Source organism: Tamandua tetradactyla, chromosome 17 (genome assembly GCF_023851605.1).
Source record: "Tamandua tetradactyla isolate mTamTet1 chromosome 17, mTamTet1.pri, whole genome shotgun sequence".
In the NCBI taxonomy this organism is placed as follows: domain Eukaryota; kingdom Metazoa; phylum Chordata; class Mammalia; order Pilosa; family Myrmecophagidae; genus Tamandua; species Tamandua tetradactyla.
The window spans coordinates 73462694-73490594 of NC_135343.1; the positions used below are offsets into that span (position 1 = coordinate 73462694).

The 27901-nt window shown below is 35.4% G+C and overlaps 1 protein-coding gene across 2 annotated transcripts in view; it reads left to right on the plus strand.

The window, feature by feature from the left end:
• Positions 1-27901, plus strand: part of LOC143661385 (E3 SUMO-protein ligase RanBP2) — a 94239-nt gene that overhangs the window by 41278 nt on the left and 25060 nt on the right. Inside the window, exons 10-23 of one of the 2 annotated variants that reach the window (XM_077134939.1) lie at positions 6174-6355; positions 6443-6618; positions 6766-6889; positions 7791-7952; positions 8216-8353; positions 8430-8576; positions 9569-9748; positions 9838-9921; positions 13052-13187; positions 16636-16730; positions 17655-22449; positions 23033-23110; positions 25320-25490; positions 26155-26247. In XM_077134939.1, coding sequence (XP_076991054.1) covers positions 6174-6355; positions 6443-6618; positions 6766-6889; positions 7791-7952; positions 8216-8353; positions 8430-8576; positions 9569-9748; positions 9838-9921; positions 13052-13187; positions 16636-16730; positions 17655-22449; positions 23033-23110; positions 25320-25490; positions 26155-26247 — 6561 coding nt within the window. The remainder of the gene's footprint in view (positions 1-6173; positions 6356-6442; positions 6619-6765; positions 6890-7790; positions 7953-8215; positions 8354-8429; positions 8577-9568; positions 9749-9837; positions 9922-13051; positions 13188-16635; positions 16731-17654; positions 22450-23032; positions 23111-25319; positions 25491-26154; positions 26248-27901) is intronic. The other variant, XM_077134940.1, reaches the window with a different exon arrangement.

Below are 27901 nucleotides of genomic sequence, written 5' to 3' on the forward strand. Positions count from 1 at the left end.
TCTTGGGGGTGACTCGTAGGCCTAATTTTAAGTAGGCTTGACCTATCGTTTGTGGGGTGAAGTTTCATATGAACAAACCCCAAGACTGGGGGCTCAGCCTCTAGCTTTGGTTGTTCACACTGCTTGGGAGAATATCAAGAATTCAACTTGGGGAGGTTGAATTTTCCCCGTTCTCACAAGTCTTACAAAAAAAAGACTTTGCAAATACTTTTCTGCTCACTGATCAAATCACTCTGGGATTCATTGGGATATCACTCTGGACAAACCAACAAAATCTCATGTCCTACCCAAGGTTCCATGTACTTAGGATGTTCAACCAAGCTTTCTACATAAGTTATATTAGGAAATGCACTAGTCAAAATATAAATTTTGTACCAAATAAACGTTTTTTGCTTTAGTCTCACATGTAAGTTGAAATACCATCTATTTTCAACACCCTGCAGTAATGACATTCCTTTGTTCTTCCTCAAGCAAAAACATTTTAAAAATTTGTACATTTAGTCACTATCATTATACACTCTAGGCATTCCTAGATTATATCATCTCAATCTTTGTCGTCTATCTTTCTTTCTGGTTTTATTTATTCCCCCAGCCTTCCTCCTGTCATTCTCATGTTCAGCTTCATTCAGTGTTTTAACATAATTGTATTACGGTTAAGTAGTATTGTGCTGTCCATTTCTGAGTTTTTATGTTCAGTCCTGTTTCACAGTCTGTATCCCTTCAGCTTCAATTATCCAATGTCTTACCCTGTTTCTATCTCCTGATGGTCTCTGTTACCAGCGAAATATTCCAAGTTTATTCACTAATGTCAGTTCAAATCAGTGAGACCATACAATATTTGTCCTTTTGTTTTTGGCTAATCTCACTCAGCATAATGTCCTTAAGGTCCATCCATGTTGTTACATATTTCATAACTTTATTCTGTCATACAGCTGCATGATATTCCATTGTATGTATATACCACAGTTTGTTTAGCCATTTATCTGTTGATGGATATTTTGGCTATTTCCATCTCTTTGCAGTTGTAAATAATGCTATTATAAACATTGGTTTGCAAATGTCCGTTTGTGTCCTTGCCCTCATGTCCTTTGAGTAGATACCTATCAATGGTATTGCTGGGTCATATGGCAATTCTATATTTAGCTTTTTGAGGAACTGCCGGACTGCCTTCCACAGCGGTTGTACCATTTGACATTCCAACCAACAGTGGATAAGTGTGCCCCTTTATCTACATCCTCTCCAGGACTTGTCATTTTCTGTTTTATTGATAATGGCCCTTCTGGTGGGTATGAGATGATACCTCATTGTGGTTTTGATTAGAATTTCTCTAATGGCCAGGGAAGTTGACCATCTCTTTATGTGCCTTTTGGCCATTTGAATTTCCTCTTCTGAGACGTGTCTGTTCAAGTCTTTTGCCCATTTTGTAATTGGATTGGCTGTCTTTTTGTTGTTGAGTTGAACAATCTCTTTATAAGTTCTGGATACTAGACCTTTATCTGATATGCCATTTCCAAATATTGACTCCCATTGTATAGACTGTGTTTTTACTTTCTTGTTGAAGTTCTTTGATGCACAAAAATGTTTAATTTTGAGGAGTTCCCATTTCTTTCTTTCTTCAATGCTCTTGCTTTGGGTGTAAGTTCTATGAAACTACCTCCAAGTATAAGATTTATAAGATATTTCCCTACATTTTCTTCTAACAGTTTTATGGTCTTAGATCTAATGTTCAGGTCTTTGATCCATTTTGAGTTAACTTTTGTATTGGGTGTGAGATATGGGTCCTCTTTCATTCTTTTGCATATGGATATCCAGTTCTCTAGGCGCCATTTATTGAAGAGACTGTTCTGTCCCAGGTGAGTTGGCTTGACTGCCTTATCAAAGATCAATTGTCCCTAGATGAGAGGGTCTATATCTGAACACTCTATTCTATTCCATTGGTCAATGTATCTATCTTTATGCTGGTGCCATGCTGTTTTGACCACTGTAGCTTCATAATACGCCTTAAAGTCAGGTAGCGTGAGACCTCCAACTTCATTTTTTTTTTCTCAGGATACTTTTAACTATTCGGGCCATCCTGCCCTTCCAGATAAATTTGGTTATTGATTTTTCTATTTCTGAAAAGTAAGTTGTTGGAATTTTAATTGGTATTGCATTGAATATGTAAATCAATTTAGGTAGAATTGACATCTTAACTATATTTAGTCTTCCAGTCCATGAACACGGTATGCCCTTCCATCTATTTAGGTCTTGTGTGATTTCTTTTAACAATTTCATGTAGTTTTCTTTATATAAGTGTTTTGTCTCTTTGGTTAAATTTATTTCTAAATATTTTATTCTTTTGGTTGCAATTGTAAATGGAGTTCTTTTCTTGATTTCCCCCTCAGATTGTTCATTACTAATGTATAGAAATGCTACAGATTTTTGAGTGTTGATCTTGTAACCTGCCACTTTGCTCTACTCATTTATTAGCTCCAGTAGTTTTGCTGTGGATTTTTTGGGGTTTTCGACATACAGTATGATATCATCTGCAAACAGAGTTTTATATCTTCCTTTCCAATTTTTTTTTTTTTATGTGGGCAGGCACCGGGAAATGAACCCGGGTCCTCTGGCATGGCAGGCAAGCACGCTTACCTGCTGAGCCACCATGGCCCACCCTTCCTTTCCAGTTTTGATGCCTTGTATTTCTTTTTCTTGTCTGATTGCTCTGGCTAGAATTTCCAACACAGTGTTGAATAACAGTGGTGATAGTGGACATCCTTGTCTTGTTCCTGATCTTAGAAGGGAAAGTTTTCAGTTTTTCCCCATTGAAGATGATGTTACCTGTGGGTTTTTCATATATTCCCTTAATCATTTTGAGGAAGTTCCCTTCTATTCGTATTCTTTGAGTGTTTTCAACAGGAAAGGATGTTGAATTTTGTCAAATGCCTTTTCTGCATCAATCGACATCATCATGTGGTTTTTCTGCCATTCTTAACTTTCATGTTGAAAGGGGCTGTCTATAATATGGGAAAGGGAGATGGAACTATCTGGTGTTCTGGAAAGGTTGGGCCCTGTAGGTTTCCTCTGTTTATTTATTTATTTTTCTTTTTCTGTCAGCTCTGCCTCCTTGGCGCTGGGGCAAAAATGAGCATCCTCCACTTTGACCAGGTTCATCTGAGCTGTGGGCCTATTTTTAGTAGTCAGAATTTGTTAATACCGACTCCACAATTGGCGTTTGGTTGGACTCAGCCCCTGCTGCTGGTAAAGTCCGTTTCCTTTCCCCTCTGGGAAGCAGCCTGTGGGGGAGCGGCGCCGGCTGCCTCAGCTTGGGGACCTCACAGTTCTGGGTGGTCTCGCAGCCGGTCCAGCTGGTCCAGACTGGGGTATGAAAGTCCAACTTTTTCATGTTGAAAGGGGCTGTCTATAATATGGGAAAGGGAGATGAAACTATCTGACGTTCTGGAAAGGCTGGGCCCTGTAGGTTTCAGGACTTATCTGATCCAGGGTCTCATCTGGAAGTTGTAGGTGTCATTCCTTAGTATTTGTATTAAAACTTTTAATAAATAACAGTTTTTATCGTGATATAATCTGTTGTAAATCAGCCATAATTTGCTTACCACTTTGTTCTTGGTCATCCAAATTGTTTCCAGTTTTTTCATTATTAAAAATAATAATCCTTGGTGAATGATGGTACATACATATGATTGAACACTGTACTGCTAGAAAAAGAAATGAAGTTGTGAGGCATGCAAAGATGTGAATGAACCTGTGGGACATTTGGTGAGGCAAAATAAGCCAGAAACAAAAGAGCGTATATTGTATTATCTCATTTAGAAAATACTTATAAGAAAATTGGGGCCTAGACTGTAAGCTCTTATGGCAGTCACATTTAGTCTGGAGTGGTGATGGTTTCTGGATTTTGAGGGGCTGTTTTATTTATATATATATAAAACCTGGTATTTAGAGATAAGAATGAAGTCGATCAAGTTGGAATTTAGGTAATTCAGAATACAGGGGTAAGGAAGAAATTGTATCTTAGAACTTTACCTACTGTTTGAGATTAAAGGAAGAAAGGCTTATTTTGTCCAGAACCTAATCTAACTCAATTTGTGTGGATAGGTCATTTAACAATCCAAACCCGGGGAGCCCAGAATAACATTGAGATCCTTTAATCCTGTAGAGCTTAGTATAATACCTGGATATATCCCAGAATATATTAAGTAGATAATCAAAAAGTATTGCACGGGCCACTGTGGCTCAGCAGGCAGAGTTCTCACCTGCCATGCCAGAGACCTGGGTTCGATTTCCAGTGCCTGCCCATGCAAAAAAAAAAAAAAAAAAAAAAAGTGTTGGCAAAGTCCCTTGAGGGATTGGAAAAACAATATAGAACTATTAAACTTTAGCACCAGGGAAACCCCAGATACTGTGTCAGACATTAGGGACACCCAAATCAATAGGCCAAGCCCTTGATCTTGAGGCTTGCTTTATAAAGCTTATGTCTGTAGCAGAGAAACTTAGCCTACCTATAGGTTTGCCTAAGAGTCATCTCCAGAGGACCTTTTGTTCCTCAGGTGTGGCCTGTCTCTCTGAGCCCAACTGTGCAAGTGAAACCATGGCCCTTCCCCCTACATGGGACATGACATACAGGGATGAAAGTCTTCCTGGTGGTGTAGGAGATGATCCCTAGGGATGAGTCTGACCCTAGCACCGTGGGATCAACAATGCCATCCTGACCAAAAGGGGGAAAAGAAGTATAACAAATAAGGTATCAGTGGCTAAGAGAGTTCAAATAGAGTCAAGAGACTATTCTGGAGGTCAGTTTTATGCAAGCTTCAGTTTGACATTGCTATTGTCATAATTTGTCAAATGCCATCCAAAGCCATTCCTGCCATTCCTAAATCCTATAGGGCATTATATAAGATTCTGCAAAGGTTCTGTGTACTAGAGTAACTTGCCAGAAACCTGTGATATCTAAATGGGTCCCTGGACCAGATAAGTACTGAAATGCACAGAGGCCAGCCTTTCCAGAATATCGGCTAGTTCCGCCTATCCCATATTATCAACAATTCTTTACAGCATGAAAAAGTTAGAATGGGCATAGCCCAAATACCCCTAAAGAGTGGTAGAAAGAGCAAAGGTAATGGTGGGGTTAGACAGAGAAGGTAGAGTTTAACAAATGAATATGATTGCTGAATCATTTGTATTGATATTTCTTTTAGTCTCCAGTACCTTAGAGTACCTAGAAGTCAAAACCCTAAAATTGTGGAATTGTAACCCATACCAAACTCTGAAATCTGTTCTACAAGTGATTGTTGCACTGTACTTTGAAATTTATTGCTTTTTGTTTATGTTATTTTTCAAAGAGAAATTAGATGGAAGAGCATAATAGAACATAGAATTTAATGACTATGATTGCTGAATCAGTATATATTGATATTTCCTTTGATCTCCATTGTCTGGGAGCAGCTAGAAGAAAAAATGAAAAATTGTGGAACTGTACCCATACTAAACCTTAAAATCTGTTGTATAATTTATTAACATGTACTTGGAAATTTATTGCTTTTTTGTATATATATTATATTTCACGATAATAAAAAGTTTAGAAAAATAACACTCTTATGAAAACTTTGATAAAAATTGTCAGCATGTCAAATTGTTTCCATGGAGAGTTCTAAAAACAGAAACAAAAACGTTTCAAAGATGAACATTTTTAAGTCCCTTACAAGTTGCTATATATAGCCCAAAATATTGTACCTGTATGCCTACAGAGACCCGTGACTTTTCAGGGTTGGACTTTGTTGTTGTATATTAAAAGATCTCTTTACTAGCCTAATACATTAATGTAGTGGTGTCCCATTGTTATAATGACTCTTTACTGAAAGGAAAATCTGTTATTTCAAGATTTTTTTGTTGAGTGGATGTTCTTTATTTGTCCTTTCTTAGTAGGTACTAACCTCTAGTGAGTCTCCTGTTTCTTAGATGGACTTGAAGAAACGTGGAACTTTCTCCAAATTAACTCTTTTTATTACATTTTCTAGATATAAAATGTGAATGCGTTCAATAAGCACATAGCATTTTCAACCAGTTATGCTACAGAAAAGCAATTGTAATATTAAAATACATTTAGTGTGAATTGTTTGTTTGCAAACTTATGGCATGCAAAAAATTCCAATAATTTTTTCCCTTTATTTCAGGTGCTATTCGAGCACATAATGGTAGTCTTCAGCACCTTACCTGGCTTGGGTTACAGTGGAATTCATTGCCTACCTTACCTGCAGTTCGAAAATGGCTAAAACAACTTTTTCATCACTTGCCCCAGGAAACTTCAAGACTTGAAACGAATGCACCTGAATCAATATGTATTTTAGATCTTGAAGTAAGCAGGGATTTTAACACATTAAATATTTTCAGTTTTGTTTAATTATTTTCTAACTTGAATTAATTTTTTTTAAAAATATAATAGGTATTTCTACTTGGAGTGATATATACTAGCCACTTACAATTAAAGGAGAAATGTAATTCTCAGTACAGCTTCTGTCACCCATTATGCTTGCCGCTTCCTCTATGTAAACAACTTTGTTCAGAAAGACAAAAATCTTGGTGGGATGCAGTTTGTAATCTGATATACAGAAAAGCAATGTAAGTAGTAAAACAAATTATTTTAACTTATTGCCTAGGTTTTATTAGGAATTTAATATGTTGTGAAGGTTTAATTTAATTCTCATGTGATGATTAATGTATATTGATGTGTTGAATTGTGTGTTTATTAAATAAAACTTTTTTTAGACCTGGAACCTCAGCAAAATTGCGACTTCTAGTTCAGCATGAAATTAATACCCTAAGGGCTCAGGAAAAACACGGCCTTCAGCCTGCTCTGCTTGTGTATTGGGCAGAATATCTTCAGAAAACGGTAAGTTATTAAAGTGTAAGCCATTTTTAGGAACATCATCTTAGTTTTTACAAATAATAAATTTTTAATTGAAAGTCTTTTAGTTCTAAAATCAGTAGTTACTGTTCAGATTATGCCAGGTGAAATGTATTTATTAATCTTACCACAAAGTAGTTAACATAGTTAATATATAAGCACTTTGAACAGTTTCTGGCACATAGTAACTGCTGGATAATTAGCTATTGCCCAGAACATAGTAAATGCCAGAAATGTTTTTATGGTTACTTAATAATTTGTTCCTATCATTGTTTTCCAGACTGAAAAATTCTTTACATGTTTTGATAGTAGTAGGTTTAGTAGGTAAGGATATTATAGATGTTACTAAATATTTGAGATATGTTTTGTGGAAGGATTAAGTGTAGATGATTGGCCCTTTGTCTAAACAGTCACACAGGGAGGCAAATTTTAGCTCTCTAAAAATGTTAATTCTTAAAAAATAGATGGGGTTCCCTCATTAGGTAATATCTCTGAAGGTGTTTAAAAGTTGATTCTGGAATGATCACTGATATTACAGTTGTTATTCCAATATTTGGTAGGTTGAGCGATGACTTTGGGGATTCCATTTGGTATTGATTTAACTTTTTTTCCTTTATTCCTTTTTTTTTTATTAGAGGAGTTACAGATTTACAGAAAAGTAATGCATAAAATAGAATTCCTGTATACCATCCCATTACTAACATTTGTATTAGGTGGTACATTTATTACAATTCATGAAAGAACATTTTTGTAATTGTGCTATTACTATCCATAGTTTACATTGGTTTTGATGTAATTTTAGCCAATTTTTAAAACCTTTGTAAATGAGTTGTAGATGTGGTGATTTGTGTTCCTTAGGTTGTGTGTTTCTAACTTTGTATTTTAGGGCAGCAGTCTTAATTCTTTTTATGATCAGCGAGAGTATATAGGCAGAAGTGTTCATTATTGGAAGAAAGTTTTGCCTTTGTTGAAGACAATCAAAAAGAAGAGCAGTATTCCTGAACCTATTGATCCTTTGTTTAAACATTTTCATAGTGCAGACATTCAGGTAAGAGAGAATCCCTTTGTGAATTAATGGAGATTCAGAATTTTAGTTTATAATAAAGAAATGGGGATACAGATTTCTTATGTAACTGGCTGGATATTTAAAGGTTGTCTTGTTTTCTAAATCTACAAGTTATAAGTAAATTATGACAGAAAAGAATAATGAAATGTTAGTTCCTTTAGATTATATAAAATCTTTGGTAAATCATTTAGGTTTGATGTTCAGGGTAGAGGCAGTTCGGCTAAGAATTACCTAAATGTGTTTAGGCATCTGAAATTGGTGAATATGAAGAAGAAGCACAGATAACATTTGCTATATTGGATGCAGTTAATGGAAATATAGAAGATGCTATGACTGCTTTTGAATCTATAAAAAACGTTGTTTCTTACTGGAATCTTGCTCTGGTAAGTATATGTGGTACTCAAATTAATTTTTTTATTTTCATAACCATGTTGTTTCATAAAAGCATTCTTTGTATAGATTTTTCACAGGAAAGCAGAAGACATTGAAAATGATGCTCTTTCACCTGAAGAACAAGAAGAATGCAAAAATTATTTGAGAAAGACCAGGGACTACCTAATAAAAATTTTAGATGATAGTGATTCAGATCTTTCAGTGGTCAAGAAAGTAAGTTGCAAGGTTTTGTCTGTACTTTCTAATTATTGATAATGGGGTGGTAAATATTTTTTTTTTCTTTTTTCTTTTTTTTACATGGGCAGGCACCGGGAATCGAACCCGGGTCCTCTGGCATGGCAGGCGAGCACTCTGCCTGCTGAGCCACTGTGGCCCGCCCAAGGGGTGGTAAATATTTTGCTTGGATTTATGTTTTGAAAATTTCAAAAATGCATGGTGGTATAAGGACGATATGTGTGTGTGTTGTGCTTAATTTCCATAATGCCTTTTGTCTTATGTTTCATGTGCCCTTTTTAAACTTAGGTATATGTTAGGCGTATAGTCTTGAAGTGCTTCTTGGGGAACTAGAAAAGGTTTTTGAAGGAGGGCACATTAATTTTGTCATCTTGGCCATTTAATCAGAACAAATATTGCAGCCTAAGGACCTGTTCTTAATAAATTTGGCAGTTAGCCATTTTGCTAAAATTCATAGTTGGTGACAACTTCAGAAGCATTTCTTTTTATCCTCATCATATCTATGGACCTTTTTTTCCCATCTGTCTGCGGTTTCATAGTGTTATAATGGTGTCAACTTCAATTATATGCAACCTATTTTGTTTAATTTGTGATACTGCACTGGATTAGGGTTTATATTGGGTATTACATTCTGATATCTATCTATATTTCTCTCCCCAAATTCAAAATCCATAGAAAACAGTAATTTACTTATTTTGTTGCTTTGGAAAAATTTCCCAAGTTAACATTCCTCTACCATATCTAACAGAAGTAATAGAAACAGCATGGACTTTAGAATCAGAAGACTTTAGTTTATAATAGTGACAATTAGAAAGTACTACCATATGTATTATGGTTTAAAGTATAAAGTCATTGCTGTACAAAAGTGAGGAAATTGTAAATAAATCAGTAGGAAAAAATCTTCATGTATTTTTCAATTCTTCAATATTTGGGGAAGCTAAACCCCTTGAGTAATGCTTTTTTGTTTTTAGTTACCTGTGCCCCTGGAGTCCGTAAAAGAGATGCTTAGTTCAGTTATGCAAGAACTTGAAGACTATTGTGAAGGTTGTCCTCTTTATAAAAATGGTACTTTGCGAAATGTAGATTCAGAAATAAAACATTCAACACCATCTCCCACTAAATATTCTCTGTCACCAAGTAAAAGTTACAAGGTACGTGTGAAAGAAATGAATTATTCCATTGTGGAATGTGTTTCTGTTCTAAATTTTCTAAATACTTTTTTTTTCCTTTCGTTTTTTAGTATTCTCCCAAAACACCACCTCGTTGGGCAGAAGATCAAAATTCTTTACTGAAAATGATCTGCCAACAAGTGGAAGCAATTAAGGTAAATCACTTAATTTCTTTAAACAGTGCCTGTATTATTGGAAGATTTCTTCACTGACTACTCTCACTTCTTTCTAAAACTGGGCAAAATGTTTCCTGGCCATGCTACCATAGAATCATATCGTGTGTTAATACCTCTGTTTTGAAATTTACTTTATTTTTTAAATTAGTTGTGTGTCTACCTCCTCCACAAGATGCAACGCATTCAGTGGTAGGAGTCTGTTATCCAAAACAGCATGGTTCATAGCATAGAGAGGTTCCCAAGTGATTAAATTGAACCATTGAAATACCATCCATTGACCTGTGAGTTCACTTTTAGGGCTGACTGTGTGACTTGTGGGTCATTTATAGTTAGAAATTGAAATTTACAGTTAGTCATCGAAGCTTCTCAAAGTCTCTTTTTAATATTTTCATATGAAGTTGACTTAATTTTGTAAGAAATAATTATGCATACATGCTCTTATTTTAACTGTATATGAATGATCTTGTTTTAACTGTGGATCTCAAAGGTGCTTTAGTTCTTTGAAATTAGAAGTTTAAGTATCTTTTCATGCTCATATTGGAGAAGAACTAAATTACTTATACTTTTAAAGTTATGCTTAGGAAATATAGTACAGACATACCACAGTTTATTGCCCTTGGCTTTAATGTGCATCACAAATACTGGATTTTACAGATTGAAGGTTTGTGACAACCCGGCATAGAGCAGGTCTGTTGGTGCCACTTTTCCAACAGCATTTGATCACATCCTGTTTCTGTGTTACATTTTGGTGGTTCTCACAATATTTCAAACTTTCATTATATCTGTTATGGTGATAAGTGATGTTATAATTATTTGGGGGTACTGATATAGATTGCAAAGTTAATTAATAAAGGTTGTCTTCTGACTGCTTTAGTGACCAGCTGTTCTTCCATCTCTCTCCCTTTCATTGGGCCTCCCTATTCCCTGAGACACAACAATATTGAAATTAGCCTAATTAATAACTATACAATTGCCTCTTAAGTTTTCAAGTGAAAAAAATTGCACATCTCTCACCTTATATCAGAAGTTATAAGGGATTAAGCTTAGTGAAGAAGGCATGTCTAAAACCAAGATAGAGTAAAAGGCTCTTGCGTCAACAGTTAGCCAAGTTGTGAATGCAAAGGAAAAATTCTTGAAGGAAATTAAAAATGGTACTCCAATGAAGACATGAATGATAACAGAGCAAAAAAGCCTTACTGCTGATATGCAAAAAGATCTTGCTGATGTTCTAGATAGATCAAACCAGCCACTATATTCCCATACGTCAAGGCCTCAGTCAGAGCAAGACCTTAACTTTCTGCAGTTTCACGAAGGCCAAGATAGGTGAGGAAGCTGCAGAAGAAAAGTTTGAAGCTAAGAAAGATTAGTTTTTGAGATTTAAGGAAAGAAGCTGCCTCCGCAACTTAAAATTGCAGGGTGAAGCAGCAGGTGCTGATGTGAGAGCTGCAGCAAGTTATCCAGAAGATTCATTAGGCAAAACAGTCTTGTGTTGGAAGAAGATGCCATGTATATGTAGGACTTTGATCACTAAAGAGAAAAAGTCAGTGCCTGGCTTCAAAGCTTCAAAGGATTGGCTGACTCTCATGTTTGCACTAATGAAGCTGACAACTTTAGGTTGAAGCCATGCTCATTTAACTTCCCCAAAATCCTAGGGCTCTTATGAATTATGCTAAATCTACTCTGCCTATGCTCTGTAAATGGAACAACAAAGCACATCTGTTTATAACATGATTTACTGAATATTTTAAGCCTACTATTGAGATTTATCTCAGGAAAAAAATCCTTTCAAGATAACAAGTCACCTGGTCATTCCAGAGCTCTGATGGAGATGTACAAGATGAATATTGTTTTCATGCCCTCTAACACAACATCTGATCTGCTGCCCATGGATCAAGCAATTAGTTTGACTTCCAAGCATTTAAGAAAAATGTTTTGTACATATGTATAGATAGTGTGATTCCTCTAATGGATCTGGGCAAAGTCAATTTAAAACCTTCTGGAAGGCATTCAGCGTTCTCAGTGCTTTAAGAACATTCGGGATACATGGGAGGAGATCAAAATAGCTACATTAACAAAAGTTTGGAGAAGTTGATTCCAGCCTTCATGAATGACTTTGAGGGATTCAGGACTCAGTGGAGGATCTGCAGACGTGATGGAAATACACTGATATCACTACAGTTTCTTTGAAAGAGCTGTAGCCCTTTGATAAGTGCCTGTTTTGTAAGGGACATTTTGTGGGTTCCGTGCTAGGGTTTTAGGATTTTAGTTGTCTATATAATAGCAGATACCAGATAGCTGGCCACATAGTTACATTAGAAGGAAGTACTTCTGCCATTTTGTCTAGGCAACAGAGTGATGTTATGAAAACAGTTTTAGAGTCAGACCTGGTTTGAATTCATTCCAGCTGTACCATTTCTGCTTATTTTTTCCTCATTTTAAGATATGAGTCAAGATTGCTTATAGTATATAAGGATTAATTGTGAACTTAAGTAAAATGCCTAGAACATATTAATAAACATAGTAAATTCTGAGCAAGTATTGTTTTCTCTTTCCTGGTGGAACTTTGACCATAAGCTTGAAGGAGTACTAGTGTTTTGTTACATTAAATGCAGATACGTGTAAAGTGATTACTTCTAATTAGGAATGTAATTTGGAATATCCGGTAGTCCAGATAGACTGAAGAGTAAAGCAGTAAAGTTGAAAGGAAATGCTTGGAAGTATGTTTTTGGTAATACTGTTGAGGGCTGCAAATGCCAAGAAGAGAAGTTTAATTTGTAGGTACTTACTTTTTGAGCAGAGGAGTGTCTTGGTCAGAGCTGAACTTTAGAGCAGTTAGTTGTAGGGTGAAATGGAGATGAGACCATTTAGGAGGTTATTCAGTGGTTTAGGTCAGAGTTAAGACTGAATCAGTTAGATGGCAGTATTATGGAATGAAAAATGGGATCAAGTAATAGTTTTCATAAATTAAAGACTGTGTTCTTAAGTCAGTACCTGGTACCCAGATCTCATCAGCAAATAGAATCTTTTAGAAAACATAAATTTAAAATATTAAGTTTGCCCTAGCACTGTTTCTGGCATGTTAAAATTGTTTTCTTTTTTATTCCCATAGAAAGAAATGCAGGAGTTGAAACTAAACAGTAGTAATTCAGCATCTCCTCATCGTTGGCCCACAGAGAATTATGGACCAGACACAGTGCCTGATGGATATCAGGGATCACAGACTTTTCATGGGGCTCCTCTAACAGGTAAGATGGCAACTCAATAATCCCTCATTTTAGTAAAATTCACTGTACCTCCTCATCTTTTATGCAAATGATTAGTAAATTCCCCTTGTCTTTTATGTTTGTTTACATGCATGTCTATATATGTCTGTTAATTAGTAATACCAAAAGTATTTGGTATTACTGAGATTTTTCCTAACTCTAAATGAAAATGAAACAAGCTTTATTTGATCTTGTGTAAATAAAGGCTTAAAGAACACATCTCTGATGTCATCTCAAGGAAGTTGAGACTGATGTGCGATTATTCCTTATAATTAAAAAATATTAACCAGTACAGTTATGCACTAAAAATGCCAAATCACATACTTAAACCACTGGAGAATTATTTTGATGATGTTCTGAGATGCAGGACATTAATGGGAAATCTTATTTTTTTTCATAATACTGTAGTCATAACATAGAAGGAAGGAGTTTAGAGCCAGACCATATTGGGTTTTGAAATTGTGCTCTGTCTTACTAACTGTGGAAGTAGTAACCTCTCTGAGCCAGTTTCTCCATATGAAACGTGAATATACTACTTGCCTCACGTCAGTATTGTGAGCATTTGTGTATGTGTCTGGGGTGCATATCAGGCGTTCACCATAGTATAGAGTAAATACTTAACCTGAGTATACCACAAGAGCTTACTGCATCCTGGCCATGTACAGAAGTGCTTTGCGTGTGTAATTTATTTATCACAATAAACCAGAGTGGTAGGTACCATTGTTAATCCCACTCTTACACATAAGGAAACAGATTTTAAAATGTTAATTATCCATTGTTGTCAGCTAGTTATTGATAGAGCCAGTATTCAAACCAAGGTGGTCTAACTCAAAAAGCGCTTGCCAATATGATGTATTGCTCCCAGGAGGTCTTTAGAAATGATAATAAAAATAAGTTTATTTTATAGTAGACAGATTCCTAAAATGGCCATACTGTGTATTTCTTTCTAATTGCTTTTAAACCAGGAAAAATTTAGAGTGATAGACTTGTTTACAGTATCACATTTGTGTGATAATCCATAAGGCCATACTTAAGATAGCTCTGCTCTGAAGACAATTTCCAAATTCTAAATGCTAGCAAAATAATATATCTTTGTAAAATCAAACTGATAAATGCCATATGTCATAGAAAAGTATATGAGATCTTAAGATTTCAAACCTTGCTTACTTGAAAACTCTGTGCATTATTTAGAGTTTTGTGTAGGGAGGGTAGATTGGCTAATCCTTTCTAATTCTTTTTCATTGCTGTGTGGAGTCAATCATTTGCCCATGTCTTGAATCACAATTTCCATATTTCCTCCTGCATGCGTCAAAGGTCTTCTGGTTGTTATTCAGACATTTGAACATAACATTCACATTGTCTCATTTTATTCTTAAAATAATCCTGTGAAATCTGTAGAAGCAGTACATCCTCATTTTACAGTTGAGAAAAATGGATACACCCCGAATAGATTATTGACAAGGTCACAAAGCAGTTTTGTGGCACTGAAAGAAAGAGAGCCCAGGTCTCCTGATTACTATTCCTGTGTTCATAGACATTTGTTTTCCAAAGTGAAAGTAAAATGTACATCAAGATGGGCCCCGTTTGTTTTTATTTTTTTAAGATTAAAAAACAAAGACGGTGGCTCTCTCACCTGCCATACCGGAGACCTGGGTTCAATTCCCAGTGCCTGCCCATTCAAAAAACAAAGGTTAATGTACTTGTAGCGCATGTTCAGAACAGTGTACAGAAAATTAATTATTACCTTCTCTTCATGTATAATCCTATTAACATTTTGGAGCATTTCCAAACAGCCTTTTCTTTTGGTTTACATAACAGAATTTTTATGAGGTTATGTTGTATGTAGATGATTTAGCCTGATTTTTTAATGTACCCTTAAATTCTGAGCTTTTTTCTATTAAATAGTCTTCAATAATACTTTTTATGAATACCTGGTATCACATTATATGAAAGTTCTGCAAATTCTGTCCCCTTTTTAATGTTATTTCCAGGCTTTGTATTATAAATAATTCTGTGGACACGTTACTAGGTTGTGGGATATTTTAAAAATTCTTTTGATTGTTGGGAAATTGCTTTTCAGAAAAATTGTACCAGTTTATTCTCTTATATAGCATCTGATAATACTATCTCATATGCTCTTGCTAGATTTGCCCATTAGCAGTTTACAAAAACATTTGCCAATTTATTAGCACAAAAATTTTTATCAGTATTTTATGTTTTTATTTTTTCTATTACTAGGCATGCTCAGAACTTATTTCTTTGCTGAATTTATATTCATGTGTTTTTTTTTCTACAAGAGTATTTTAAATAGAGTCATATAAGAGCTCTTTAATTTTACTTTTTTTTTTTGAGCAGTGCTTAAAAATTACTAGTCACATAGTCATTAAACATCAAACTTTAAGATTCTTGGCTCATCCCTCAGTTTGTTCTATGTTCTATGCTTGTTTCTTCCCCTAAATATTTGCAAAACAGCCTTCTTTATCAGGCAGTCCCACTGGGTTTCTAAATTCAAATTTGGGCTTCTTGAACAATTTTACTTATAATATCATGGAGAGGATAAATAGACTGGCTAGCCTTTTCTAGGTCTTTCCTGTTCTTTCCAGAATCTATTATTTGGCACCACTCAGATCACAATTTCTATTTCTTTTTCTCAGTACAGGTGTGAGAATCTTCTGGTTGTTTTGTTTTCTGGTAAAACTGTTAATAAACAGATGAAGCAAATGGTGTTGGTAGTTTTTCCATCAACAGGAGTTTCTTCTGGTTGTTTTGTTTCCTGGTAAAACCAACATAAAAGTAATGAAATACAATTTGGACATCAGTGTGAATGTCAATCATGATGTGTTTTAAAAAAATCAAAGAACACTTTTTTTATTTCTTGTGAGATTTTTTTCACTAATTTTTCAGGTGATTTTCTACCTGAACGTCCTCTGTAATAGCTTGAGTTTACAAAATCCAGTTTTCTCAATCTGCAGATTTTCAAGACTCACATCAGAAACACGGCCCTTGAGGCAATCAGATGCATTTTGCTTTCTTATGTCCTTGGACTAGTATATCTCCAGTATTTTTAATGTTGAACATAACTGTGCTTTCATCTCATACTGTTCTTTCTTAGAAAATGGACCAACCACTTTCTTCTTGGCTTCCTTTTTGATGCTTGTTGTGAGGCCCTTGTCCTTTTTGACTACCGTGGTGCTACTTTTATTCTTCATGTGTCATATTTAGCAGTTTTTCCCAGTTTGTCATTTGATTTATAGTCTTTATGATATATTTTGATGTACAAAATTTAAATATCTATATAGTTTAATCTTCCTTTTATTTCTATTGCTTTTGTGTTTATAGTTCTTGCCTAGATAGTCTTAACTATAGTATAGACTTTTTTTAACAGTGTTTTCTTTCTTTTCTTTTTTTTTTTCTTTTTTTGCTTTTTTAGTTGCAACTACTGGCCCTTCAGTATATTATAGTCAGTCACCAGCATATAATTCCCAGTATCTTCTCAGACCAGCAGCTAATGTTACTCCCACAAAGGTAACAAAGCAATAATTTATACATTTATAAATATCTCCTTTTTAATTGTTTTAGGCTTCCTTCAGAGCAATTACAGGAGTAGTTAAGTATTAAAACTTATATATCCCCCAAGTTACAGGTATTTTTAATTTCTTTTCAGATACACAAGTTATAATTATTAGTCACCTTCTTTTTATGATACAGTACAGACACTTAGAATAATTTTTAATTGGGGAGGAGGTGGTGGGCCCTTCATTGTTCTGCTTTTTTGCGGAAATAGGACTACAATGTCATATTTTGCTGAACTACTGTGTGATAAATAATTATAGGCTTCACATGGCCACATCACTGTTATTTGAAACTTAATGTTAAAAAAAATTGTTGAATATGAGGACTTTGAAGATGGGGCGTTTGGGTACATTAAAACTCTGGCGCCTCTGCTTACTGACCTTGGGCAAGTTTCTTAACCTCTCTATGCATCAGTTGCCTCATATGTAAAATGAGGATAATAATACCTTAATTCATAGGGTTTTTGAAAGCATTAAAATGAGATAATATATGTAAAGTTCTTAAACCAGTGCCTAGTTGGCACATTGTAAATGCTCAGTAAATGTAATGTTAGTCTTCATCATCATCATCATTATTGTTAACATCATTTTACAAATTGTTTGGGAAGGAGGAAGATAATTTATTCTGTGGCTTTATTGTAGAAATAGATGCTGTCATTTGTTAAGGTGATTTTCATCATATGCCAAGAAAGATTATAAGCTGCAAAGGTCTTTTTTATAGTATTGTTGACGTCTTTTAATGATGCGCTACATACCCCAGTGATATCTTTACCTAATAATACTCACATTCAAAGTTTGTGAGAAATGGGCATTGTGTGTAGTTATCTGTAGTTTTGTAGACAATCTACAAAAACATATAACTTTTCTTTTCTTTTAGGGACCAGTTTATGGCATGAATAGGCTCCCCCCTCAACAACATATTTATGCCTATTCACAGCAGATGCATACTCCACCAGTGCAAAGCTCATCTGCTTGTATGTTTTCTCAAGAGATGTATGGTCCTCCATTGCGTTTTGAGTCTCCTGCAACTGGAATTCTATCACCCAGGGGTGATGATTACTTTAATTACAATGTTCAGCAAACAAGCACAAATCCACCTTTGCCAGAACCAGGTTATTTCACGAAACCTCCAGTTGCAGCTCATGCTTCAAGATCTGGAGAATCTAAGGTTACAGAATTTGGAAAACCTAATTTTGTTCAGCCTGTGCCAGGTGAAGGAATAAGGCAGTCTTTAACAACACCAGCACATACAGCACAGCCAGCTCCTTTTAAATTTAACTCAAATTTCAAATCAAATGATGGTGACTTCACATTTTCCTTACCACAGGTTGTGACACAGACTCCTTCTGCAACTTACAGTAATAGTGAAAGCCTTTTAGGCCTCCTGACTTCAGATAAACCTTTGCAAGGTGATGGCTATAGTGGACCCAAACCAATTCCTGGTCAAACTATTGGCCCTCGAAATACATTCAATTTTGGAAGCAAAAATGTGTCTGGACTTTCATTTACAGAAAACATGGGGCCAAATCGGCAAAAAAACTCTGGTTTTCGTCGAAGTGATGATATGTTTACTTTCCATGGTCCAGGGAAATCAGTTTTTGGAACACCTGCTCCAGAGTTGGGACACAAGAGTCATGAGGCAGATGGAGGAAGTGCCCATGGGGATGATGACGATGATGGCCCTCACTTTGAGCCTGTTGTACCTCTTCCTGATAAGATTGAAGTAAAAACTGGTGAGGAAGATGAAGAAGAATTCTTTTGCAATCGTGCAAAATTGTACCGTTTTGATGCAGAATCCAAAGAATGGAAGGAACGTGGAATTGGCAATGTGAAAATACTAAGGCATAAAACATCAGGTAAAATTCGCCTTCTGATGAGACGGGAGCAAGTATTGAAAATCTGTGCAAATCATTACATCAGTCCAGATATGAAACTGACACCGAATGCTGGATCAGACAGATCTTTTGTATGGCATGCTCTTGATTATGCAGATGAGTTGCCAAAACCAGAGCAACTTGCTCTTAGATTCAAGACTCCTGAGGAAGCAACACTTTTTAAATGCAAGTTTGAAGAGGCCCAGGGCATTTTAAAAGCTTCAGGAGCAAATGTAGCCACAACAAAACAGACTATGAGAATTATAAAAGAACCCACAAATCTTGATAACAAGGATATTTGCAAATCTGATACAGGAAATTTGAATTTTGAATTTCAAGTTGCAAAGAAAGAAGGGTCTTGGTGGCATTGTAGCAGCTGCTCATTAAAGAACACAGCAACTGCTAAGAAATGTGTATCATGCCAAAATCTAAACCCAAGTAATAAAGAGTACCTTGGCCCACCATTAATTGAAACTGTTCCCACTCCTAAAACGGGCCCAGAAAATACTCAAGATAGATTTACTTTGATGACTCCAAAGAAAGAAGGTCACTGGGATTGTAGCATTTGTTTAGCAAAAAACGAGCCTACTGTATCTAGGTGTATCAAATGCCAGAATACTAAGTCTGCCAACAAAAGTGGATCTTCATTTGTTCAGCAAGCTTCCTTTAAATTTGGCCAGGGAGACCTTCCTAAGTCTGTTAACAGTGATTTCAGATCTGTGTTTTCTACAAAAGAAGGACAGTGGGATTGCACTGTGTGTTTGGTACGAAATGAAGGAAGCTCTCCAAAATGTGCTGCTTGTCAGAATCCAAGAAAACAGAGTCTGCCTACTTCTGTTTCATCACCTGCCTCTTTTAAGTTTGGTACTTCAGAAATAAATAAAACTCCAAAGAGTGGATTTGAGGAAAAGTTTGCTAGGAAGGAAGGACAATGGGATTGTAGTTCATGCTCAGTACAAAATGAACCAGATGCTACAAAATGTGTTGCTTGTCAGAATCCAGCTAAACAGAGTCCATCTCCTTCTGCTGTCCTAGCATCTGCCTCTTTTAAGTTTGGTGGTACTTCAGAGACAAGCAAGACTACGAAGAGTGGATTTGAGGGTATGTTCAACAAAAAAGAAGGACAGTGGGATTGCAGTGTATGTTCGGTACGAAATGAAGCAAATGTTACCAGATGTATTGCCTGTCAAAATCCAAGTAAACAGAGTCTGTCTACTTCTGCTGTTCCAGAGCCTACCTCTTCAGAGACAAGCAAGGCTCCAAAGAGTGGATTTGAAGGAATGTTCAGCAAGAAAGAAGGACAATGGGATTGTAGTGTTTGCTTGGAACAGAATGAGGGCTCTTCCTTAAAATGTGTGTTTTGTGATGCCTCTAAACCAATTCATAGACCTTTTGAAGACGCTTCTTCAGCTTTCACATTGGGCTCAAAAACCAAGTTAAGTGACTCTTCTGGAAGTCCAGTGGGGACAGGATTTAAAAGTAATTTTTCAGAGAAACCTTTTAAATTTGGCATTACAGAGCAAGGTTTTAAATTTGGATATGTGGATCAAGAAAATAGGCCTTCATTTACATTTCAGGGTTCTTCTAATACAGAATCTAAGTCAGCAAAAGAAGGATTTAGTTTTTCCATTCCTGTGTCTGCTGATGGATTTAAATTTGGCATTCAGGAGGTGGGAAATGAAGAAAAGAAGAATGAAAAGCTTCTTGAAAATGACACTGATTTCCAGGCTCAGGATGTTAGCCAGAAGAATGGCAGTGGAGTAGTTTTTGGTCAGACTAGTAGCACTTTTACTTTTGCAGATCTTGCAAAATCAACTTCAGGGGAAGGATTTCAGTTTGGCAAAAAAGACCCTAATTTCAAGGGATTTTCAGGTGCTGGAGAAAAATTATTTTCGTCACAGAGTGGGAAAGCAGCTGATAAAGCCAATACCTCTGCTGACCTAGAGAGAGATGATGATGCCTATAAGACTGAGGACAGTGATGATATCCATTTTGAACCAGTAGTTCAAATGCCTGAAAAAGTAGAACTTGTTACTGGAGAAGAAGATGAAAAAGTTCTTTACTCACAACGGGTAAAATTATTTAGATTTGATGCTGAGATAAGGCAGTGGAAAGAAAGAGGTTTGGGGAACTTAAAAATTCTCAAAAATGAAGTGAATGGCAAACTGAGAATGCTGATGCGAAGAGAACAAGTACTAAAAGTGTGTGCTAATCACTGGATAACTACTACAATGAACCTAAAGCCCCTCTCTGGATCAGATAGAGCATGGATGTGGTTAGCTAGTGATTTTTCTGATGGTGATGCCAAATTAGAGCAGCTGGCAGCAAAATTTAAAACACCAGAGCTGGCTGAAGAATTCAAGCAGAAATTTGAAGAATGCCAGAGACTTCTATTAGATATACCACTTCAGACGCCCCATAAACTTGTAGATACTGGAAGAGCTGCCAAGTTAATCCAGAGAGCTGAAGAAATGAAGAGCGGACTAAAAGATTTCAAAACATTTTTGACAAATGATCAAACAAAAGTCACTGATGAAGAGAATTTAAGTTCAGGATCAGGTGCCGCCAGTGCTTCCGACACAGTTAAGCCAACTGAAGGTACTGGGCCTGCATTAGAGTGGGATAACTATGACTTACGAGAAGATGCATTGGATGATAGTGTAAGCAGTAGCTCAGTGCATGCTTCTCCGTTGGCAAGTAGCCCTGTGAGAAAAAATCTGTTCCGTTTTGGGGAGTCAACGACAGGATTTAACTTCAGTTTTAAATCTGCTTTGAGTCCATCTAAGTCTCCTGCCAAGTTGAATCAGAGTGGGACTTCAGTTGGCACTGATGAAGAATCTGATGTCACTCAAGAAGAAGAGCGAGATGGACAGTACTTTGAACCTGTTGTACCGTTACCTGATCTAGTTGAAGTATCCAGTGGTGAGGAAAATGAACAAGTTGTTTTCAGTCACAGAGCAAAACTCTACAGGTATGATAAAGATGTTAGTCAATGGAAAGAAAGGGGCATTGGTGATATAAAGATTTTACAGAATTATGATAATAAGCAAGTTCGCATAGTGATGAGAAGGGACCAAGTGTTAAAACTTTGTGCCAATCACAGAATAACTCCTGACATGACTTTGCAAAATATGAAAGGGACAGAAAGAGTGTGGGTATGGACTGCATGTGATTTTGCAGATGGAGAAAGAAAAGTTGAACATTTAGCTGTCCGATTTAAACTACAAGATACTGCAGACTCATTTAAGAAAATTTTTGATGAAGCAAAAATAGCCCAAGAAAAAGATTCTATGTTAACACCTCATGTTTCTCGTTCAGCCACTCCCAGAGAGTCACCATGTGGCAAAATTGCTGTAGCTGTATTAGAAGAAACCACAAGAGAGAGGACAGATTTAATTCAGGGTGATGATGTAGCAGATGCACCTTCAGAAGTTGAAATATCTACCACACCAGAAACTACAACAAAAGCTGTTGTTTCTCCTCCAAAGTTTGTCTTTGGTTCAGAGTCTGTTAAAAGTATTTTTAGTAGTGAAAAATCAAAGCCATTTGCATTTGGCAACAGTTCAGCCACTGGGTCTTTATTTGGATTTAGTTTTAATGTCCCTTTGAAAAATAACAATAGTGAAGCTAGTTCAGTAGTCCAGAGTGGATCGGAAAGAAAAGTGGAACCTGACAAATGTGAACTATCAAAGAACTCCAGTATCAAACAGTCTTCAGATGGCAAAGTCAACAATCTATTTACTTCCTTTCCGAAGGAACAGTCTTCAACTGATTGCACATTTAAAACACCAGAAAAGGGTAAGTGCATAGTCTTTAGACTTAAGCATATGGTTTTTTCTTTTGATGTTTAATTTGATGCAGACAGTTTGTGGGATAACTAATGTTTTAGTTGAAGTTGGGCCAGAAACAGTGCTCTGTACGTTCTGAATGCCCAAAAAATATTTGAGAGGGTATTTTTCTCCCTAAATAAGTCTATACCTTTGAATGGTCAAATGAGAGATTACACAAATAAGCTTTTTAGGGAATTTTAATAATTGAAAGATTTTTGTAACATGTTAGGGCAGAGTAGCAGGATATGGTATTAAAGTTTAGTGGATTGTGAAAAAAAAGCTTGGTGAATTATGGACTTGATTCATGAATAAAAACTCGTCTTTTTTTTTTTTGTCACTCAAAACATGAGGACTGAAATGTTCACATTATGTAAGTTAGTCTTGCCACCATTTATTAAATGACAAAGAGTGAAAGCATTGGGATAAATGAATATGTAAAGAACAAACAGATTGCTGTAACTTTGAGCAATAATCTGGCTTTTTATATTTTAAAAAACATTTCACTTTGTTTCTCAAAATGTTCAAAAAATGAAATACTCTTTATTTTCTAGGATTTAATTTTAGCCTTTTTAAATCTAATCCAATGGCTTTTTGGACCAGCACCCCTTCCTCACAGCCTGAGAGCAAAGGTATAGAGCTAGCATTCTCCATATGAGATGTCAATTTTTTGGTTTTTGTTTTTTTTTTTTAAGCAGTTGGTAGTTTTTAGCAAAATAACCGTGGCTATATGAAATGAAGTACTTAACACCACAAAGTGCATGTTAAAAGACTGCCAGTTAAAGTAAAGTACTTTTGACTGTTTCATGCTGTTTTTTTTATGTACTTGGATGTCGTGTTTCTTACTATCATACAACCTTGTTTTGAGGTACATTGAGGTGGTCCTTGTTTTTATGCTGTTTTATATTTTGTTGCTCTGTGATTTTCAACTCTACTTAATGATGACCTGTACTTTAACCCATATCTTTAACCACTAATGTCTGCCAGTGTCCAGACAAGATAGCAGCAGTATGTATATGGTCATGGAACAGAGTGTCTCAGGGATTAACTTTTTGGACATGGTTTAGAAAAAGACTGTATTTTCAAAGTAGACCCAGGTTTTAACAGCCATCATTATATACTTGATGTGTTATATATGTACTACAGATCATTTGCAAAAGTAGATATTGGTACTAAAATGGGAATAGGAAGTGGGATCCTCCAGAGCAAGTTTAGGGAACTCAGAATTCACTATTAATGTTCAGCAACATATCTTGAACTTTTTCTCTATGTTACATACTTTCAGATAAGTACAGTGATGAAGTTCTTGATTTCTTGGTCCTTCAGTTTTAAAGTATACTACTTATACTACTAGCTGAAGCAGCTCTTAACTTTTTATTCTTCAGGATTTAATCTTTGAGAAAATTGTGTGAAAACTCTGGAATTTACAGAAAAGTGGAATATTTGCACACCACTTCTGTGAGTCCAAGGAGCAAAAGTACTTCTGCTGTTCAAAGAACCTTATTCTTTTTCAAGTCTGAGTACATTATAAACCAGAACATTATAGTATATGAATACCTCAGATGTGAGGAAACTGAGGTCCAGGCTGTCTGACTTATCCAAATCATCTTTCGAGCCAGTGGTAGAACTGGACCAAGAATCTGCATTGTACAGTGATCTTTTACTGTATCTGGCTAGGAATTGATACTACATTTTTGTTAGTAATGAAGGAGAGTGAGAGGCAAGTTTAACATTGTAAAAGAAAGGGCTCTAGTTCTCTAAATTGGTGCTGTCAATAGAAATATAATAGGAGTTATGTGTGTAATTTAAAAGTTTCTAGTAGCCGTATTTTAAAAAAGTAAACAGGTTTAAAAAAACACGTGAAATTAATTTTAATATTTTAACTCATATCCAAAACACCATTTCAACTTCTAATCAGTATTAAAAACTATTGATATATATACATACACATATATATATAACTTTTTTTTTAAAATAGGAAGTCTTTAAAATCCAAGTGTATTTTATACTTAAAGCACATCTCAATTTGAACTAGCCATATTCAGATGATCAATAGCCACATGTGACTAGGCTACCAAATTGGACAGCATAGCACTGGAGAATATTTCCCTAACACCAGTTGGTACCATACTTTGTGACTGGCTTACTTTATCAATTCCTTTAGCCAGAAATTCTTTAGAGAACAGAGCAGATTGTATATAAAATTCCTTCCCCACCCCATTCAGTTTTTTGCCTTTTTTCTTTTTTGGTTGTTTTTCAGCCATAAAAATAATTTCAGATTCTTGGAATATTATTTACATACAGGGTAACAGCTTTGATTTAAATTTATCTTCTGTCATGCTTTAAAATATGCAAAACTGGATGTAACTAATCATCTGCCATCCTTGGCAATTGTTAACCTTCCTTGTAGGAACTAGGTTGGCTTTGGAATATGGAAACATATTCATATATATACTAATCTTTGCTTATGATTGCTTTAAGATTGTTCCAGTTGTTGCAAATGCATGAATGTTTTGCTAAACTGTATTTAGCCTCTCAAATATGGCTGTGAATTTATACCTTTTTTAATTATAGAAGGTATTAGTTTTTTCAATGATTAATAAATGAAAGTAGGATATCTTTTTTAAAAAATACATTTCTATGTTCAGTAAAGGTTTTGGTAGAACACTAAATCAGGCTGTTTATTCTAATTCTTGATATCATAGAGCTCTGTCTACATCAAAGTATGCTACATATTAATCTGTAGATAAGTTCCTGGTTTTTATTTTCAATTACAGTATTTATATTAATACTTATTTAAAACCTTGTATTTATCCATTTTTTAAAAATTTTCTGTTATAGCAAAAGAGAAGCAAAAACCTGAAGATCTTCCCTCAGATGATGATGTTATCATTGTATATGAGTTAACTCCAACCCCTGAGCAAAAAGCCCTTGCAAGCAAGCTTAAACTTCCTCCAACTTTTTTCTGCTATAAGAATAAACCAGATTATATTAGTGAAGAAGAAGAGGATGGTAAATTTTTTTTTTAAAGCACTTTGACCATTCATGCTAACCTTAGTGATTGGGGGTGTGAATAAATTATTTTAACCCTGCTTTTTTTAGAACTTACCATGCTCTCTGTGCAAATAGATATTTACTCTAAATGTATGTGTAAATAGTCAATGTAATGATCCCTTTATTAAATAAGTATTTACTGGAGGGCATGCATCCCTTTATTAAATAAGTATTTACTGGAGGGCTGTCATGTGTGGAGTAAGCATTTTGAGGAAATTGAAAGCTGTCATGGTTTTCTTGTTGTCTTAGAGGGGTGAGAGAGAGAGTTGAGGCAGATAGGGGTCAGATAATGGAACACTTTCTATCCCATATCAGTTTTTTAAGCAAGGAAGTTAAATGATCGGAACAATTTACATAGGATATAGAACATTGGTTTGTGAAGACAAGGAAATAGGAAGAGGACCTAAATTGATACTAGAGAGCATAAGAGAAGAGCCTGAACTAAAACTCTTTAATAATAGGGAGAGGCATTAGAGTTATAGACTTGGCAAAATTGGTTGCTATTTGAATATGAAGAGTGATGGAAAGGGTGAAGTTGGAGATAATGTCTAGATTTCTGGTTAGGAAACCACTGATACATACTAGAAATTCTTTGATTTAATACAATTAATTATACTTTAAGATGAAGATTTTGAAACAGCTGTCAAGAAACTTAATGGAAAACTATATCTGGATGACTCAGAAAAATGTAGGCCGTCGGAAGAAGATCTAACAGGTATGTTAAGAGAAAATTGCTAATTACATATTTTTAAATCTCCTGTTTAAAAGAAATCTAATCATTTTTATAACTATCAAGCTTACTTAATGTGTCCGTTGTGATTTAAAATAATATTAAGTGTTGAAAATATTGTTCTCCTAATGGTTTGTTCCCCATTAGCTGTCACAGGTCTTGATAGCTAGGTCCGTAATCTCTAGATTACGTAGAGGACCAGACCACTGCTGGGAAAGTACTTCATCTACTTTTTCTTTTAATGCAATTTTATTGAGATATCTACACATCATACAGTCTACCCAAAGTATACAATCATTGGCTTATGGTATAATCACAAGGTTGTGCATTCACCATCACAACCAATTTTAAAACATTTTCATTACTTAAAACAGAGCAAAAAAGAACCCAAAATATTCCACACTCTTTATCAACCCCACTATTATTGATCCCTAGCATTGGTGTGATGTATTTGTCACTGTTAAGGAAAGAATATGAAAATGTTACTGGTAACTATAGTCCATTGTTTTCAATAGGTACATTTTCCGCCCATATACCACTCTATTATTAACTCCTTGTTATAGTGACATACATTTGTTCTAATTTACGAAGCAACTTTTTTCTATTTGTTTTATTAATTACAGTCATTGTCCACCACAGGGTTCTCTGTGCTATACGGTCCCATGTTTTTTGTTTTTTGTTTTTTAATTTTTATTTTTTTTTATTTTTTTATTAACGGAAAGGAAAAAAAAAAGAAATTAACACAACATTTAGAAATCATACCGTTCTACATATGCACTCAGTAATTCTTAACATCATCACATAGATGCATGATCATCGTTTCTTAGTACATTTGCATCGGTTTAGAGGAACTAGCAACACAACAGAAAAAGATATAAAATGTTAATATAAAGAAAAGAAATAAAAGTAGTAATAATAGTAAAAAACAACAACAACAAACAAACAAGCAAACAAGCAACAAAAATGAAAAAACCCTATAGCTCAGATGCAGCTTCATTCAGTGTTTTAACATGATTACTTTACAATTAGGTATTATTGTGCTGTCCATTTTTGAGTTTTTGTATCTAGTCCTGTTGCACAATCTGTATCCCTTCAGCTTCAATTACCCATTGTCTTACCCTGTTTCTAACTCCTGCTGAACTCTGTTACCAGTGACATATTTCAAGTTTATTCTCGAATGTCCGTTCACATCAGTGGGACCATAGAGTATTTGTCCTTTAGTTTTTGGCTGGATTCACTCAGCATAATATTCTCTAGGTCCATCCATGTTATTACATGGTTCATAAGTTTATCTTGTCTTAAAGCTGCATAATATTCCATCGTATGTATATACCACGGTTTGTTTAGCCACTCTTCTGTTGATGGACATTTTGGCTGTTTCCATCTCTTTGCAATTGTAAATAACGCTGCTATAAACATTGGTGTGCAAATGTCCGTTTGTGTCTTTGCCCTTAAGTCCTTTGAGTAGATACCTAGCAATGGTATTGCTGGGTCGTATGGCAATTCTATATTCAGCTTTTTGAGGAACCGCCAAACTGCCTTCCACAGTGGTTGCACCCTTTGACATTCCCACCAACAGTGGATAAGTGTGCCTCTTTCTCCGCATCCTCTCCAGCACTTGTCATTTTCTGTTTTGTTG